Here is a 16018-nt window from a genome sequence, read left to right on the forward strand (position 1 = left end):
CCTTCCCCTACCGTGCAGCCTTCTTTCAACGCCCGCGTTGAAAGTCGGCTGAGGGTTGTGCATTTATGTTTGTGGTGTATGTGTGTCACCAGATGTTTTCCCTATAGCAGAGCCCTGGGCCTGCTTTTCAGGGCTTTAACTGATACAAAGGAGCAAGTAGGCTCCTCCAAAAGTTCTCTGGCATCCTACTCGGAGCCACTGCTGCCATGGCTTTATAGATCAGATTTGGAGGCGCCAGAGGGATGTCAGACACAAAGCATAGGTTGTCAACCATTTGGTGCGCCGCTCTGGGTGTGTTAGGCTTAAAGAGTTTGCAAGATGCAAAAACCCTTCTGGAGGATCTCGGGGATGGCAGTGATTACACACTCGATGAGTCTTTCCAATGGACAGAATTTAAAGGGCATTCTTTCCATTTTGTATAATCTGTGAAAAGGCAGTGAGATAAAAGCAGTCTATAAGTAAAGTAAAAAGATACATTCTCTACATGAAGTGAAGATAATCAGTGCCCTCACTCTCCCTATTGTGAGGCCTAATCCCGATGTAGGTCGGAGGTTGCTGTCCGTTGAGAAATCAGTCGAGATCTGCAGTCAACAGTGATGGATGCCACGTGTCGAAGCGTGTGTCCAACTGCATTTGTCGAACGATAGAAGTTTTAAAATAAAGTTATAATCTTTAAGTTTGAAACATATGGACTCTGCATTGGCGGAAAAAGATCTGAGGGACTCTACGCGTTAAGGACCATGGGTACAGTACACGTCACTAGGGATAGTATTACAAACAACCAGTGTTTCGAACTGAAATCCTGCACCTACCACTAGATGTCCGCCTATTCAAAGCATGGGTTTCTAAGCAGATCCACAAGCCTCAGACATATATATGACCAGATATTATGTGCCATTTAATCTGGGTAGTGATCACAGCTCCAGTAATTAAGTGTATACTGACTTGTGGAAGAGCAGATAGGAGGAGTAGTTTGAGATTGTCAGCAAGGTAGTGGGGGAGATAGAAGAGGAGATGTAGAATTTAGAGGGAGCACTATTTCAATGGGGAGCCTTCCAGTGCGACTATGGTAGGTATAATTAGGTGACGAGGGTCATTGTAGATTGTAAAAGCCGCATCTAACAAAGAAGAACTTTAAGGGGTGTACAAATCAGAAGACCTTCTCTAGAGCATCCCCAAAAATACATGGCATCTTTTAAATAAAAAAAAACATTTATTACAGTTTATATTACATGCATGAGCTTGAAGTTGCACATATACAGTCTGCTGAACATCCGAATATGAAATAATCCTCTGAAGCCAGGTGCGTGTCATCTCATCCTTTGCAAGTGGAACCCTCTATCCTGCCACCACAGGAACCCTCAAGTGCACAAGACAACTATTAAACAAACTTCAAAATTCAGAAGAAATGTAGAAATCTATGCACGCCGCAAAGAGATTAACTGCAGCAGCAGTAATTTGCTTGAAATGAAGGAAAATAAAACCCACTTCAGCCCCGGCCACACATGAACCGTTACATTTATATTGGTTGTTGGTGCAAATGCAAAATGGATGAACAGATGTAATTCAGATTCCGTTCCCTGGAGAAGAACCCAGGCTTGGTAGAAAACGAAAAGAAATGTCACAGCTTCAATTATCCGAGTTACACTGTTGAAGAAACACTTGCAGATCAAACAATGCCATTGGAAAATGTTTGGGTAAAAGTCCACGCATTGTCACTGCCACAGGAAATTGACAGCAATGGCACCTTGGAAGAAGTTGGGTGAATAACACTGCAAAAGGTCCATATACCGCTGCATGATGCTCAACTGGCTCCAAGAGACAAGGGGAGGTGTGAAGAGAATATGCAGTGGGAATTAAAGACAGGAGGGACCCAAGGAGGAAGTGTTGTCGAAGGGAGACAAAAAGCATCAACGATAAAGGTCATGCAAGTAAGGGAAGACAGGAGATTACCTAGAAACATTTACAATGGTTTGAGGGAACAAATAGATGACAAGGAGCCCATCACGCTAAGGTAAGAGATGAGATAAATTGTTTCTTCTTCGGGAACAGCAATTTGAAAAAAGTTAACTGCATTTTGCGGTCAGAACTCTTTCTGGACATGGTGGCTCCTAATGTCCTGCGGCCACGGTGCAATAGGTACAGCGCATGTTCGAACTCAAGTGCAGAAATGCAGAACACGTCTGGTCCAGATTGGACAGGCAACATCTACATAGGGGTGTCAAAGTTCAGCCCTCCAAATCCACATCAATCCCCTTGTGTCGATTGTCCATCTGCTGCCTGGGTGGACTGAATGAACATGGGTTGGGAGAGGTCCTGGCCTGCGGGCATGGTAACTTGCTGAATCTGGTAGAGTTGCTGGAAGAATCAAAATATATATTTACTTTTAAAAGCAGCTCAGGAAAACCTTCAGCCTTGTGGGTCAGACAACAAAAGAAAAACACTGGGTTCAGACACGAAACCAACACACAAGGAAGCCACACTGTGCTATACAGTTTTTCAAGTTAGCATTACAAAAAGGCACAACCATTGTTGCACGGCTAGAACTCTTAAAGAACTTTGCAATAATCTGAGTAAACACTTCATGCTTTTGGTCCAATGCTCAAATCTCTATCAAGGAAAGATGAATATAACAAAAAGGTAATAGCAATAGTCTTTCTGGAATTTTAACTAGTTTACAGTCCCATTCTAGGTATATCCCACAATGCTTTCTCCAATATTTCAAGTTGCTTTTCCCAAAGTAAAAGTAGGCGCTGACCGTGGTGTTCCAGTTAAGCCAAATGCAACCCAATGCAACACATGCTAGTGCCCAATTCCACTTGGTACCTACACCCTTCAACGGTTTCCTGTCAGTTAACAGCAGGCACCGTTTTCTGTGCAAGAGCAGGCAGTTACCATAGGATTATAATGAAGGCTTCCGGTTTTATGGCATTTGGCTGCTATTTCTGTCTGTATTTATGCATATTTATTTTTGGGGCTTTTCTGAATTTATCCACATTTCTTTCGTCATATAAAAAGATAATTTGCAACCAGTATTTTTCTGTATTTATTACAATTTTAAAAAAGCATTTATTAAAGCACACACGCAGTCATAGGAAAGAAATGCTAGCTCAATTCTTTGACACAATGGTTGCTTCTGTGACTGCTGCCTTTTGTTATATATGCGGTCATCGACTTTAACTTCTACAACTTTTACTCTATCCGTGCTGCAATAGGAGTGACGGAGATCCAGGCAGAATTACCTGTGTTTGCATTTTTATTGAGAGAGATTGATTTCCATCAGTATATGTGTAAAAACTGGAAGCCTTACTGATGCGTTTTGTTTTAGGCCTAAACCCTCTACTATGGGATTGGTGCACGTGACGAAACCAGTGGTGTTCACATATTTATGCTGACCCCTCCATCCCTAAGTGTACAACTATTGCTACCAATACTGCCCCAAATTCAGTAAACATGTTGTTGGAAGCCTACCGAACAACCGTCTGCTTGACATCCACAATTTGAACCCACTGCTCTAAACCGGTACACGCACTAGTTAGTAATGGTTAGTATAGTTTGTCTTTTGGGGCTTGGGAGCGAGTTTTGCACAGACTTGCAAGCCGGAGGCGGGCCTGGAGATGCATAGCAGATCAAATACGTGGCGCTGATTGTCCCAGCTGCGAATCTGCTATTCTGCGCATCAATGTTTAGTAAAGTATACACCGATTCACCTGGTGCCTTGCAAATAACCTCAAGAGGGACGTTCCACTAGCCCATTCCAGTTACCCCAGGACAACTCCCACCACCCAAACAATCACTTCATGAATGGCAGGGTTTGAAATTAAGATTTGACGCACAGGAGCTAAAAGCAGCACTTGGGTGTTAAGCATCATCCAGTAGGTGGGAGCCACTGCTGAGAAACTGCTAGCAAATACAGTGCGCACACTACAACGTCCACATGATGCACACCAATTTATATTTAATGTTTCCTATTTATTTTTTATACATTCTCAAGGTTGATGCGTTTGAATAGCACCAGTTGACCCGTGGAACTAGAAGTGGCTTCTGGTAACTTGGTTTTAAACTACACAGGATGTCCTAGCATAGAGGCAGGAGCTAAATAGCCCTCAGCTGTTTCGAAACAATGAATGGTTAAACACCCAAACCACTGCCAGGCAGGCATTTAACTTACTCTCATTGTTGGGATTGCTGTTCGGAAAGATCTCTACTACACCTTTCCTCCCATTTTAATGGCCCCCCCAAACGTTTTAGTTTTGATCTGGACCTGTACTTTTTACAGTGCAGCAAAGCCTTACGCTTCAATACACTGTCTTTTGCTAATTTGTTATGAGGTAAGGAACAAGTTACTTACCTGTAACTGTTCTCCAGCATGTGTTTGGCATGGACTCACATTCTCATGAATATTCCCAGTCAGGCTGGGAATCCACGGTAAAGGGAAAAAAATAAAAAGAATCACTGGTCTCTGGGTCATATTGCCCCCAGCCAATAACTGCCCTCTACCTAAACCCCTCTGGCAGCCATCTTCAGATTTGGAAGCACGTAAAGTGGCAGTCGGACCAAGAGAGGAGCCGCAGTGGGGTAGGCGGGAGGGTTTGCATGTGAACCCATGCCAGACCCATGCTGGAGAATAATAGTTACAGGTAAGTAACGTGTTCCTTCTCCAGCATGGGGTCGGCCATGGATTCACATGCTCATAAATAACGAATACATCACAGTATACATACACAACCATGGGAGGTGGCAAGGCTCAACAGAAGAAATTACCATCATCTCTGGAACAGGCTCACCTTCAAGCGACCAGGCTGTGTAGCACTTCTTGACTGACCCTGGACTCCTCCCTGGAATCCATCGATGCAGTAGAATCTCGTGATGGTTGTTGGGCAGAAACCTGTGCAGTTCCCTTAGGGAACACTGCAAAAGATTTAAGACTACAGGTGTTGGCAGTAAACCCACTTGGTAGCAGTCTGTACCACCCAGATTTACCTGGTAGCTGTGGCTGAGCAGTCAGACTTTCCTCAAGAAGAGTTAGGCAGTATGCAAAGTATACACAATAGGTACCCAGATACAATAATACAAGCAAACACTGACCAGAGCTTTGGTATCAAAGTATATAATTATTTAAAAACACATGGTTTGAAACACTCCAGCACTCTTGTTGTAAAATATTCTAAACACAGTTACTATTGTAATATATACACCCCTTATCAGATAACTCACAGTAAAACACCACTTATTTTCATACAGGCGAGTGCTTAACTAGATGGCACTCCAATACGTTTGTGAGAAAGGGAGGGGAAAAAGACAGAATATGGAAAGGTACACCACTCTAAGATTCAGGAACACGGTTAGCAAGGCAGAAGAGCAAAAAGTCACTGGTGAGCCAAAGTCCAAAGGCTGGGCCCACTCTTAGAGAGAGCAGAGCACAAATGCGCCAAGATCGCACAGTTACACTAGGCTTTGAAAGTCTTGCAGATGGTTCAAAAAAAAGAGTTTAGTGAGGCTTAGGAAAGTTTAGCCTGGGTGTCCCAGGCTAACCCAGGTTCGAAAGCCGGGGACTAAATCTACCCCGTTCAGTCGGTAGCAAGGGATGCCAGGCGGGACACGGTACCTTAAGTGGTAAGGATCCTCCAGCGGTGGCAGTTGTTCCTGGTAGTGGGTGCAAGTTGCGTCGTCGTCCAGGGGAAGAGAAGATCTCGACTTGGAGGAAAGATTAAGGTCGTTGCACTCCCAGGGAAGAAACCAGCCGCAGAGTTTTCCGGTTAAAGGTGGTACCTTTGTTTCGCGGTCGTGGTAAAATGTGGTATCCCGGTTGCCGGGGTGCTTGGCACAGGCAAGGCGGCCACGAGGTACGTCGGGAAGGCGAGAAAAACGGTGAAACTGGTTATCCCCACCAGTCAAAGGCAGAAGACTTTCTGGCGGGAGATCTCCTCTGTCGTTGGGAAAAGTGGTGAGGCGGTCCAGCAGGGCTCCACCGGTGGTGGTGTCGTGGCAGGTCGGCTCAGCTTCTCCCTCGTCGGATTCTTAGGTCCTGTGGCGACTTCTGAAGTTCCAGTCCCCAAAGCCCTGCTTTTATGCAGAAAACCCCCATTCACTCAGCCTAGCTGTCATTCAAACATGCTAAGTGGTGAGCCGGCTGGCTCACCACTTGGGCCAATCAGGACGGAGTGCGACTTAAGTTGCCTAGGCAACTCAGTCCAGGGTGCCTAAATCCCCCTCCACAGTACCCCAGACAGAGTGGCACCACTTTGGAGGGCTTCTGTGGAGAAGCCCGCCAAAAAGTGGAACAAAGGGCTCGACTTGGGTTGGAGTCACAGAAGAGAACACAAATGCCATTTTAGAATCAATTTTTGGAAAAAAACACCAACCGGAGAATTAATATTAAATAAACCGGCAGTATGTTCGAGGCTACCGTAAATAATTAAATAAAGATAGTAGCCTAAAACAATGGGAAATCCCATAGGAAAATATTCGCGGTTGAATATAAAAAGTAGTATCCAGTGCCAACAGCCAAAACTCCATCAGGGGGACGGAGACGTGCCCCCTCGACTAACAGACCCTGGGGCAATCGAATTGCCCCAGCCAGTACGTCCACAATATGGTGGTTTGTACTGGTTCTGTTCAGAATTTAAGACTAGTAAAGTCAATGGTGACTTTACATGCCCTAGGAGACAGTCAGTCCCAGGTTATGGAGTCTATACTGAGGGGTCACTATGACACCCCTGTGTCACTGCACTGAGGGTGCTGTGTAACATCACAAAAACACATGAAGCCCTATCGAGTAAAAGACCCCATAGCCCATTAAACACATCTAGATTCAAAGAAACACTCAAATCATGCCCAAGAGTGAGGGTAAGAGTCTCACTCTTGGCAGGAAAAAAAAATTAAACCCCAAAAATCCAGCAACGCTGCTGGGGGACTCACTAGGTTAGGAAATTCAGCCTAAACAGAGAATTCTCCCTAACAATAGTGTGCGTAGACATCCACGTAGCAGCCCTGCAGATGTCCAGCAGAGGCACATCAGACAGGAATGCCGTTGTTGCAGCAATCGCTCTGGTGGAATGGGCTCTCGGATGGCCGGACAGCAGTCTGTCAACCAGTGACAGTGTGTGATACAGTCGGAGAGCCACCTGGAGATGGAAGCCTTGGACAAGGCCTTCCCATGGTTCACAGGACCAAAGTTCACGAATAGTTGAGATGTCTTCCGTAAACTGCGTGCCACACAGAACATCGAAGCACGAGCCACATCCAGCGAGTGCGAAGTTCTTTCAGCCGGCGACGAATGTTTCGGAAAGAACACCGGCAACAAGGCTCATTGTGGAATTCCGACGGACCCTTGGCATGAAGGAGGGGTGCGTCCGCAGCACCACCCTTGCGTCGTGAAAAGTCAGATAAGGCTGTTTGCAGGATAGGGACCTGTTAGGAGGAGCTTGGTGTCAAGCTTGGACATCCAGTACAGATCGGTCAGTGGAGATCTTTTCCCATTCGCTGACTAAGCAGGACTGCAAGCGAGTTAGCTGCCTCGACTGTTGTCGCTTGCAAGTAGATCACTTTCCAACCCAAGGCATCCGACTTCTTCCCTTCGCTGTCCGGGGGAACGGAAGCTGAAGATGAGGGGTAAGATGACTTCTTCCCCACCAGCGCCAAGACCACAGTGTCCGGGGAAGGATGCGAACGTAGGCACTTGGGTGCAGACTCCAGCACCTGGTACTCTTTCTGCAGCCTATCCCTTTGACTTCTCGCCGTTATAGCGAACCTTCCTTCTTGGTCTCTTCTGGCGTCAGCTGAAAGAGCTCGGACGCTCTGGCAACCATGGCATGGAAGAACAAGTTACTTTCTTATCTGGTAACGTTCTTTCGATGGGATGGTCCGACGACGTATTCCATATCTATGACAGGTAATGTCCACAGTAGAGCTGTGGACATTACCTGTCATAGATTTGGAATACGATGGAGGACCCAATCCCCTTGAACAACCCCACTTCGTCTGGAGAGACGGCGCCGTTGTCGTCCGTGTCAGTCATCGCTGTGTCTACCCCCCTGGATATGTGGTGGGCCGAAAGGTATGTGCAGATCCTGATGCAGCGGCGTAGGGTGTCGCTTCCGCTTCTTCGCCGGCGACAGGATTGGGATACGCTTTTGGATTTCCACAGCAGGGTGTGGAGGGTTGACAGGATGTCCAATGATAGGTCCCTCAGAGGTGTTGGGGGAGGGATAGGCCTGCTGGGTCCAGCACCCACATTGTCCGCATTCCTGTCGTTGACCCCCCCTATCCCCTCCACCCCCTTCAGCATTTCAGCTGTCTGGCGTTTCCACCGTCCTAGTCGTGCCCGACACCACATCCTCCTTAACCAAGGAAGAAATATCCGTGCCCTGGAGCACGGTTGAGGCCTCCTCACCCCACCCAGTTTGCATCCCGAGGGGTTGTCTCGGGATTAGGGATAACATCCTCTTCCCCGGCGTCTTCTCCACCGGCTTGGCCGGGGCCTCCAGCCTCAGGTCAACTCTGGGTGCCACCAGGGTCCCCTGGACCAGGTCAGCCTCTTGCCTTCGAGAGGGCGGCTGCCACCAGCTTGATCGTCGAGGATGACTTTGCCTGCACCACCTGGGCCTTCAAGGGCAGGTCGGACACCTTTCCCTGTGCCTTGCATTCTCCAACTTCTCCCGCAGTTTCCCAGGGTTAGCAGACATCCTCTGAGCTGGAGCGATGACTGGAGATGGAGGCAGACAGTGAAGATGAGCGGGCCCTGCCAGTCGCGGGACCCGCTTGGGCTGCGACCCCAACGGAAACGGACTCGTGGGGCATGGCCTGGTCTTGGTCCCCCATGGATGGAGAGCCCTCAAAGGATTTAGGAGCCCGCTCTTCGTAGAGGCCGGTCCAGAGTGAGGCATGCCCCTGCTTGCTGCACGGGGTAGAGGCTTTGGCATTCAGCTATGCCACCTAATGTGACGATCCGCTTGGAGAACCCAAGGCAGATTTCACAATCCTCTTCCCTGTGGTCTGGATGGAGACAGTAGCGGCACTGGAGGCGTTTGTCCTCTACAAACACATTTCTCAGTCCGCAGCTGGAGCAGAGGACCACCTTGGCCTCCGACATGGTACGGCGCAGTTCCAGGGGCCTTCTGGAATCTTCGATGAAACAATTCTTGACCCTGAGGGGCGTTGAAATACAGCAACAGATCCACGCTTGCCAGTCAAAGGAGCGAAAGAGCACACAGGCTCTATTTGACAAAAGTACAACTTTGTATCGAAGAAAACAAAAAAGTAAAAATCCAAATATGGCTGCCAGAGGAGAGGCTTAGGGAGAGGGCAGTCATTGGCTGGGGGCAGAATTACTGTTTGCAAGTGAAAGTGAAACACTTTACCGATGATTCCCGGCCCGATGACAAGGAATATTCATGAGCATGTGAATCCATGCCAGACCCCATGCTGGGGACCCCTTTAAATGTGTATTTGGACCAAACCCCCCCCCCCCCACTCCCAGGTGCAAATACCAGACACAAAGTGCTGACCAGGAATCCAAAGGCTGGTTCCAGCAACAGTGCATTACCTTATTTAGCATATTTATTGACCTCCATGGACAGAAAGACTAAAACACTACACAATATATTGTTCCGGTGCAGCTATTTAAAGCACATGGTACTTAAGTTGGTGCATGGTAGTGCACCAGGAATAAAGTAAACTAATAACTGCTGCCAGCCTGTTTGGTGCACATCTGAAAAAAAAAAAAAAAAAAAAAAAAAAAAAAAAAAAAACACAAAAAGCTTTTAGCACTAAAAGCTTTTTTTTAAAAGCAGGATCAAGTGATAGGGAAAGCTTTGGCCTGTACAAGGTTTGGCCAGTGCCTCCCAAATCATGCAAGATGATCATGTGAGCGGGGGTTAGAGACCTCACCCAAAAATAAGCCAAGATACCAAGTCAATCACAGGGGTTTAACTGAACTCAATGGATGGAAAGATGAGTGATGAAAAAAGTTACATTTCCCAGTCACAGTTCAGCGGTGTTCATAAAAGCAGTAACTACTGGCTCCTTGAGGAGCCTGCTAGCTGTAGAAGGTTTGAGCGGACAGCCATGCCCCCTTCATTCAGATGTATAATTGAGGCATAAACCTGACCTTCACCTTATGCAAAGGCAACACATACATTAGTAAGACAAACATTCTATGAAAAAATGTACCAGAGGCCAGCAGTATTACGTTGGAAGGTTTCCAAAAATATTGGTACATTCACATCAATTACATTCAACATTTAGGAAAAGGAAAAGAGCCATGGCAGCCCACATGTTCCATTCTCTTTTTGGAGGTTTGATTCATCAGTGCAATACTTTTTTCAGCCATTTTTAGTTTCGACTCACAGGTGACATTCGGTTTGCTAAAACCTACGCTGGGAGTTTGGAAAAATGGAGATGCCATTTGTGACAGGGTGTCTGCGGTACACCCAGCACTTGCACGAAGCACAAGCCGCATGGCCTAGAGACTATAGCAACAGCCTCTGCCCATCTGCTCGGTTGTACAGCATTGCTGCCCTATTTGGACTAGCCAAAGTGCAATAGCCAAAACGTGTGGCTTTGCAATGGAGAATTGTTTGTGCCTTGAAGATTTCACAAGGTGGATCTTCTCACTGACTGGTGAATTGCATGGCTTTGCTTTTTGCAGAGGATCATTCATTGCAGTTAGTGAAAAGAAAGCACTGGAGAAGAAATTGAGAACACATACCTGTCCATCTGTGAACTGGCTGAACTGCTGCTGCCCAGACTGGACATCTGCTTGTGTGATCTATAATGCACAAGCAGGAAAATGAAATGAACTCTGCCCAGGTGGCCTTATTTCATCATGGAGTTAGTTGCAGATATGAGAGAACAGCAATTACAAGAAAACTTCTCAGAACGAGAAAGAGCCTATTATGAGATTACGCAGTCAGTGCTTTCGACACCCATACATATTGAGCAAACAAAATACAAACTGTGTTCTCGATCTCCAAGTAAACAGGGTGTCCAAATGCATGACAAATCTTTCAAAGTATTTTACATGCAGATGAAAAAGGGTGAAGGCTTGTTCCAACCAGTAATGAAGAGGAAGGATTGTAGCCCCTTTAAATGTTTTTACCGAAGTACTTACTATAGTGGAAAATACCTGTTGTGCGTTGGCAGTGAGTGCTTGGAGCTGCCCCTGTACCACCTGGGCTCCTGATACAGGCTGAGCAAGTCGGATATACTGCAGCTGCCCAGTATTTAATTGAACCTGCGAAGCGGAGACAATGTAAGATGCAAAATACATACTTTGGTGCAGGCCATAGCTACACAATAATGCAGGCTGGGCGTACCCACCACTAAGCAACACAGTAAACAGTAACTGCGTACAGTACTGTTGCAGATTACCAAGTAAGCGGTACATCACAGGAACAAAATCTGTCTTTCGCCATGAACAGCAAGGTTAATTAAAAAAAAAAAAAAAAAGAAACATGGAAAACAAAGATGGCCCTTTACTCTTTCTAGATTTTTGCAATTTTAGTCATTCCATCGACAGCCAAATCATCTAATGCCATACCATCTAATAAAGCATCTAAACTCCCCCCTCCCAACTCCCCCTTTAACCTTTAAAACCCGTTTTTATTAAAATAAACCCTTTACCATCTAAAAAAATGCATTAGATGCTTTTTTAAAGATGGTTTGGCTGTCGATGCCATGACCGGATACCATTAGCCACGTTTGCTATCACAATAGGGCAATGCATTCTGTAGAAAAACGTTTCAGGAACATGCATCTATATGTGCGCTACACTGCAGTTAACATATACACCTGAACACCAAGTGTATAGCTGAAGCATGTTAATAAAGTGAAACTCATCTACATCCCTTGAGGTGCACAGACCTGTATGAATATAATAAGTACGAGAAAATGTAAATAAGAACCAGTTACATGCCAAGTTTTTTTCATGAATACATATTCATGATGATCCTATTACACCACACAGCAGAGGTACCTAGAATGGGGCAAGACTGTCCCATGCCAGTCACTGTATGGTGGACCAGTCTCATTGCATTTACTGAATGCGTACTTCATATCAGCCCATGAAGAAACCAGCAAGCAACTGGCTTTAAGTGTTTACTGGCCTTTATGGTCCTCTGGCATCTTCCAAATTCCTGGTGGGATAGTATACCTCATTGGGGCAAGACTGTCGGCGTGCCAATTGCCTTGCGCACACCAGGAGTCCAAAAGGGAAGGATACTCACCGGTATCTGCTGAATCTCGCCCGTGTTTGTGATGATTTGCTGCATGACCTGCATGGTTTGGCCCGCACCTTGAGACTGCTGGCTCTGAGGCTGGGCCTGGACGATCTGCACTTGCTGGCCTTCCCCAACCTGCATAGTCATTGGTGTGCCCTAAAAAAATAATAAAAAAATAAAAACATTTGCATTCAGCTTAACATGCTGGTGTGCTTGGAACTCATCAACAAGAGTTCCCCAATGCAGATTAAATTTCTAAAATTATAATTCTACTCTGGATATATGCAAGCTACTCCAAAATGATACCCGGTGAAGAGGTACAGTCCATCAACTGACACTTTGCATTAGGATACAGGACCCACGATTAGGAAATTTCTGCTAAAAACATCTAACGTTGGAAAGGGAAGATCTACCACAATTAATAGTACTGTAAGTATCAGATGTGCACACTGAAAGCATGTGGTGAGAGGACGAAAAATAAGTAACTTAACTGTTCTCCAACATGGGTGTGTCATGGATTCACATGCTCATGAATATTTCCAGTCGGGCTTCTGAAATGTCTTTCTCCTAACAACCAATCACTGATCTCTGGGTCAAACTGCCCCCAGCCAATGACTGCACTCTACTTCAGCCCCTCCTCTGGCAGCTATCTTCAGATTTGGTAGCACGTAAAGTGGCAGTAGGACCCAAAAAAAGTCACAAAGGGGTAGGCAGGAGGGATCGCATGTGAATCCATGCCAGACCCATGCTGGAGAACAGTTACAGGTAAGTAACTTGTTCCTTCTTCAGCATTGGGTCCGGCTGGATCCACATCCTCACGAAGAATACATAGCAGTACACACATGCACAACCACAGGAGGTGGCAAGGCTCAACATTAAGCATCTCAACATTAAACATCTTTCACCTCCTCACCAGGCTCACCCTCACCAGGCTCACCTTAAAGCGAACAGGTTGCACATCACTGCTTTGTCGACTCTTGACTCCTCCCTGGAATCCCTTTCAACGCAGTAGAACTTCGTGAAGGTGTGCGTCTACCACCACATGGCAGCCTTGCAGATGTCAAGCATGGGCACACCAGACAGGAACGCTGTAGTTGCAGCGATCGCTCTGGTCAAGTGGGCTTTCGGACGCCCAGGCAACGGTCGTTTGCCAACCGGTGACAATGGGTGATGCAGCTGGAGAGCCACCTGGAAATGGAAGCCTTGGAGAGGGCCTTCCCTTGGTTCACAGGGCCAAAGTTCACAAACAGCTGTGATGTCCTCCAAAAACACTTTGTCTGGTCCACATAGAACTTCAGCGCTCTAGCCACATCCAGCGAGTGCACAGTCCTCACAGCCGGCGACAGGAAGAAAACTGGTAACGCCAAGGGCTCCTTGAGATGGAAGTCTGACGGCACCTTGGGCATGAAGGAGGGGTGCGTCCGCAGCACCACCCTTGTCTCATGGAATGTCAAATAGAGTGGTTTACAAGAGAGGGAATGAATCTCTCATCATGCAGAGGTGATGGCCATAAGAAATGCTGTTTTCCACGATAAACTTCAGCGGCGGCGAATGTATAGGCTCGAACGGTGGACCCATGAGCCTAGGCAGAAACAGATTGAGCTCCAACCCCGGGGCTGGAGCCTTCACCGGTGGGAACAAACTGAAAAGTCCTTTTATGAATTCCTTGATCTGGCGGTGTGACCATAACGACGACTGGCCCGGAGTTCTGGTGTAGCGGGACATAGCCGCCAGATGAACCTTGAAGCATGGGCCAACCCTGCCTTGGCCAGCGACAGTAAATACAGCAGCACCTGCGGGCCATAATCCGTAGAGGGTCGAGTTTCTGTGCACAGCACTAGACGGCAGACCCCTTCCCTTATTTCCGTAGCATTTCAGTGTATACAAAGCCCTGGCCTTGGCAAGCACTTCCTTGCAGTCCGCCGGGAGATTGTATCCAAACAACTGTAGCGCTGCAGGAGCCAGGCCTGCAAGTTCAGCGACCCTGGGTTGTGGTGCAGAATTGCGCCTCCTTCCCTGGCGAGAAGATCTGTCAGAAGCTTCACTGGAGGGGACGCCGGTGCGACGAGGATCATCCTGCACCGGGTCCGTCCGAGTTGACCGATGAGTCGCAGAAGCAATGGCAACAGGGGAAACGCATAAATGAACAGGTCGACCAAGAGGAAGGAGAATGCATACCCATGCTCCCCGGCTGGAGAACCTCTGGCACTTGGTGTTCGCGACGAACACATCGATCTGGGGATTGCCCCATCGTCGGAATAGAAGATCCACTTGGTCCTGCCGAAACTCCCACTCATAGCACGAGCGCAGTTCCCTGCTGAGAGAGTCGGCCACAGTGTTCTTCACTCCTGCCAGATGAAATGGGACGAGGAACAGCTCCTGTGCAACGGCCCATCGCCATAGTTCCTGCACCTTTTTGGAGCGCGCCGGGGATCTGGTGCCACCCCCCGCTTCCGGATGTAAAACATTGTGGTGGTGTCTGAAAATCTGCACGACCTTGCCCTTGAGGGACAAAAACATAGCCCGTAGCTCTAAAAACGTTGATGTGCAACAACTTCTCCGGTAGCCACAGGCCTCTTGCGTGGAGACGACCGGTGTGTGTGTGCACCCCATCCCTCCAGGGATGCGTCTGTTGTAACCATCTCCTGGCGAGAGGGGGTTCTGGAAATCTATGCCCGTCGATGTGCGCAGACACCCCACCACCGCATCGCTCAGCTAAAACCCTCATCAGGGTGATCTTGTCCCCTAAGCTTCCCGATACTGGATCCAACGGGCATCGAGGAACTCCTGCAGTGGTCGCATCCGCAGCCTGCACATGTGCACGAGGTAAATGCACATTATCCTGCCGAGAAGGGACTTGATGGACCTCACCATTTGCGATCTTCAAAGTCAACAGCCGTTGTACCTTGCTCCGGATGGCCGCTATTCTTTCATCCGACGGGGACACCAGACAACACTGTCTTGAGCCGGGACTGAAGAAACAGCACGTCCTGCGATGGCACCAAGCAGGACTTCGCAAAGTTTATCGAGAACCCCAGTTCCATGAGTAACCGGACAGTCCCTGCAGTGTGCTCGACAGAGGTCTCCCTCGACTTCGCTCGGATGAGCCAATCGTCCAGGTAGGGGTAGATGCGAATGCCCTGCAGGCGCAACTGCGCTGCCACTGGCGCCAGACACTTGGTGAAAACCCTTGGTGCAGACTTCAATCCGAAGGGAAGGGCCTGGAATTGGTAATGCTGCCCTTGGAGAACGAAGCGCGGAAACTTAGTGTCCCTTGTGATGGGGATGTGGAAATAGGCATCCTCCAGGTCCAATGACGATAGGGAATCCCCTTCCAGTTGTCCCAGCACGTGCTGAAGGGTGACCATCTGAAACTTCTGTGACCTGATGTACTTGAGGGTGGCGGAGGTCTAGTATGGGTTTCCAACCGTCCGTCTTTCTGACGAGGAAGTACCTGGAGCCCCGGAGCTTTTTTGGGACTTATTCTATTGCGCCCTTCTTCAGCATGGCCCGTATCTCCAGCAGAAGTTGAGGTACGTGGTTTTCCTTCCTGGCCACCGGTGGAATGCACAGGCCCTTCTGTTGAAATTCCAGGGTGCCCGAGGGCCAGGGCGAACAGCACCCAACGGTCTGTGGAGATTGACTTCCACAAAATGATGTAGTTCGCCATAAGGCCTCCCACCGGGGTGCGCGGACCCGACGTTGTGGCCGGTTCAATCCTGCGTCGCTGTTGAGGCACTACCTTGGGGACCTTGGCGATGACTGACCTCCGTCTTGCTGCAGCCCCTGTAGGCTTC

General features: G+C 47.9%; 1 protein-coding gene across 8 annotated transcripts in view; it reads right to left on the reverse strand.

The window, feature by feature from the left end:
- Window positions 1-1193: 1193 nt before the first annotated feature.
- Window positions 1194-16018, reverse strand: part of NFYC (nuclear transcription factor Y subunit gamma) — a 149877-nt gene continuing 135052 nt past the window's right edge. For 4 of the 8 annotated variants that reach the window (XM_069622549.1, XM_069622552.1, XM_069622550.1 and 1 more), the window contains 4 exons: window positions 12228-12377; window positions 11129-11236; window positions 10712-10771; window positions 1194-2358 (listed from right to left, as the gene is read on the reverse strand). In XM_069622549.1, the coding sequence (XP_069478650.1) occupies window positions 2248-2358; window positions 10712-10771; window positions 11129-11236; window positions 12228-12377 (429 nt within the window). In that variant the 3' untranslated portion in view covers window positions 1194-2247. Of the gene's footprint in view, window positions 2359-10711; window positions 10772-11113; window positions 11237-12227; window positions 12378-16018 lie in introns of all 8 variants that reach the window. The other 4 variants (XM_069622545.1, XM_069622548.1, XM_069622546.1 and 1 more) reach the window with 1 other exon arrangement.

The sequence above is a fragment of the Ambystoma mexicanum genome, chromosome 11 (assembly GCF_040938575.1).
Source record: "Ambystoma mexicanum isolate Mex_15411 chromosome 11, UKY_AmexF1_1, whole genome shotgun sequence".
NCBI lineage: Eukaryota > Metazoa > Chordata > Amphibia > Caudata > Ambystomatidae > Ambystoma > Ambystoma mexicanum.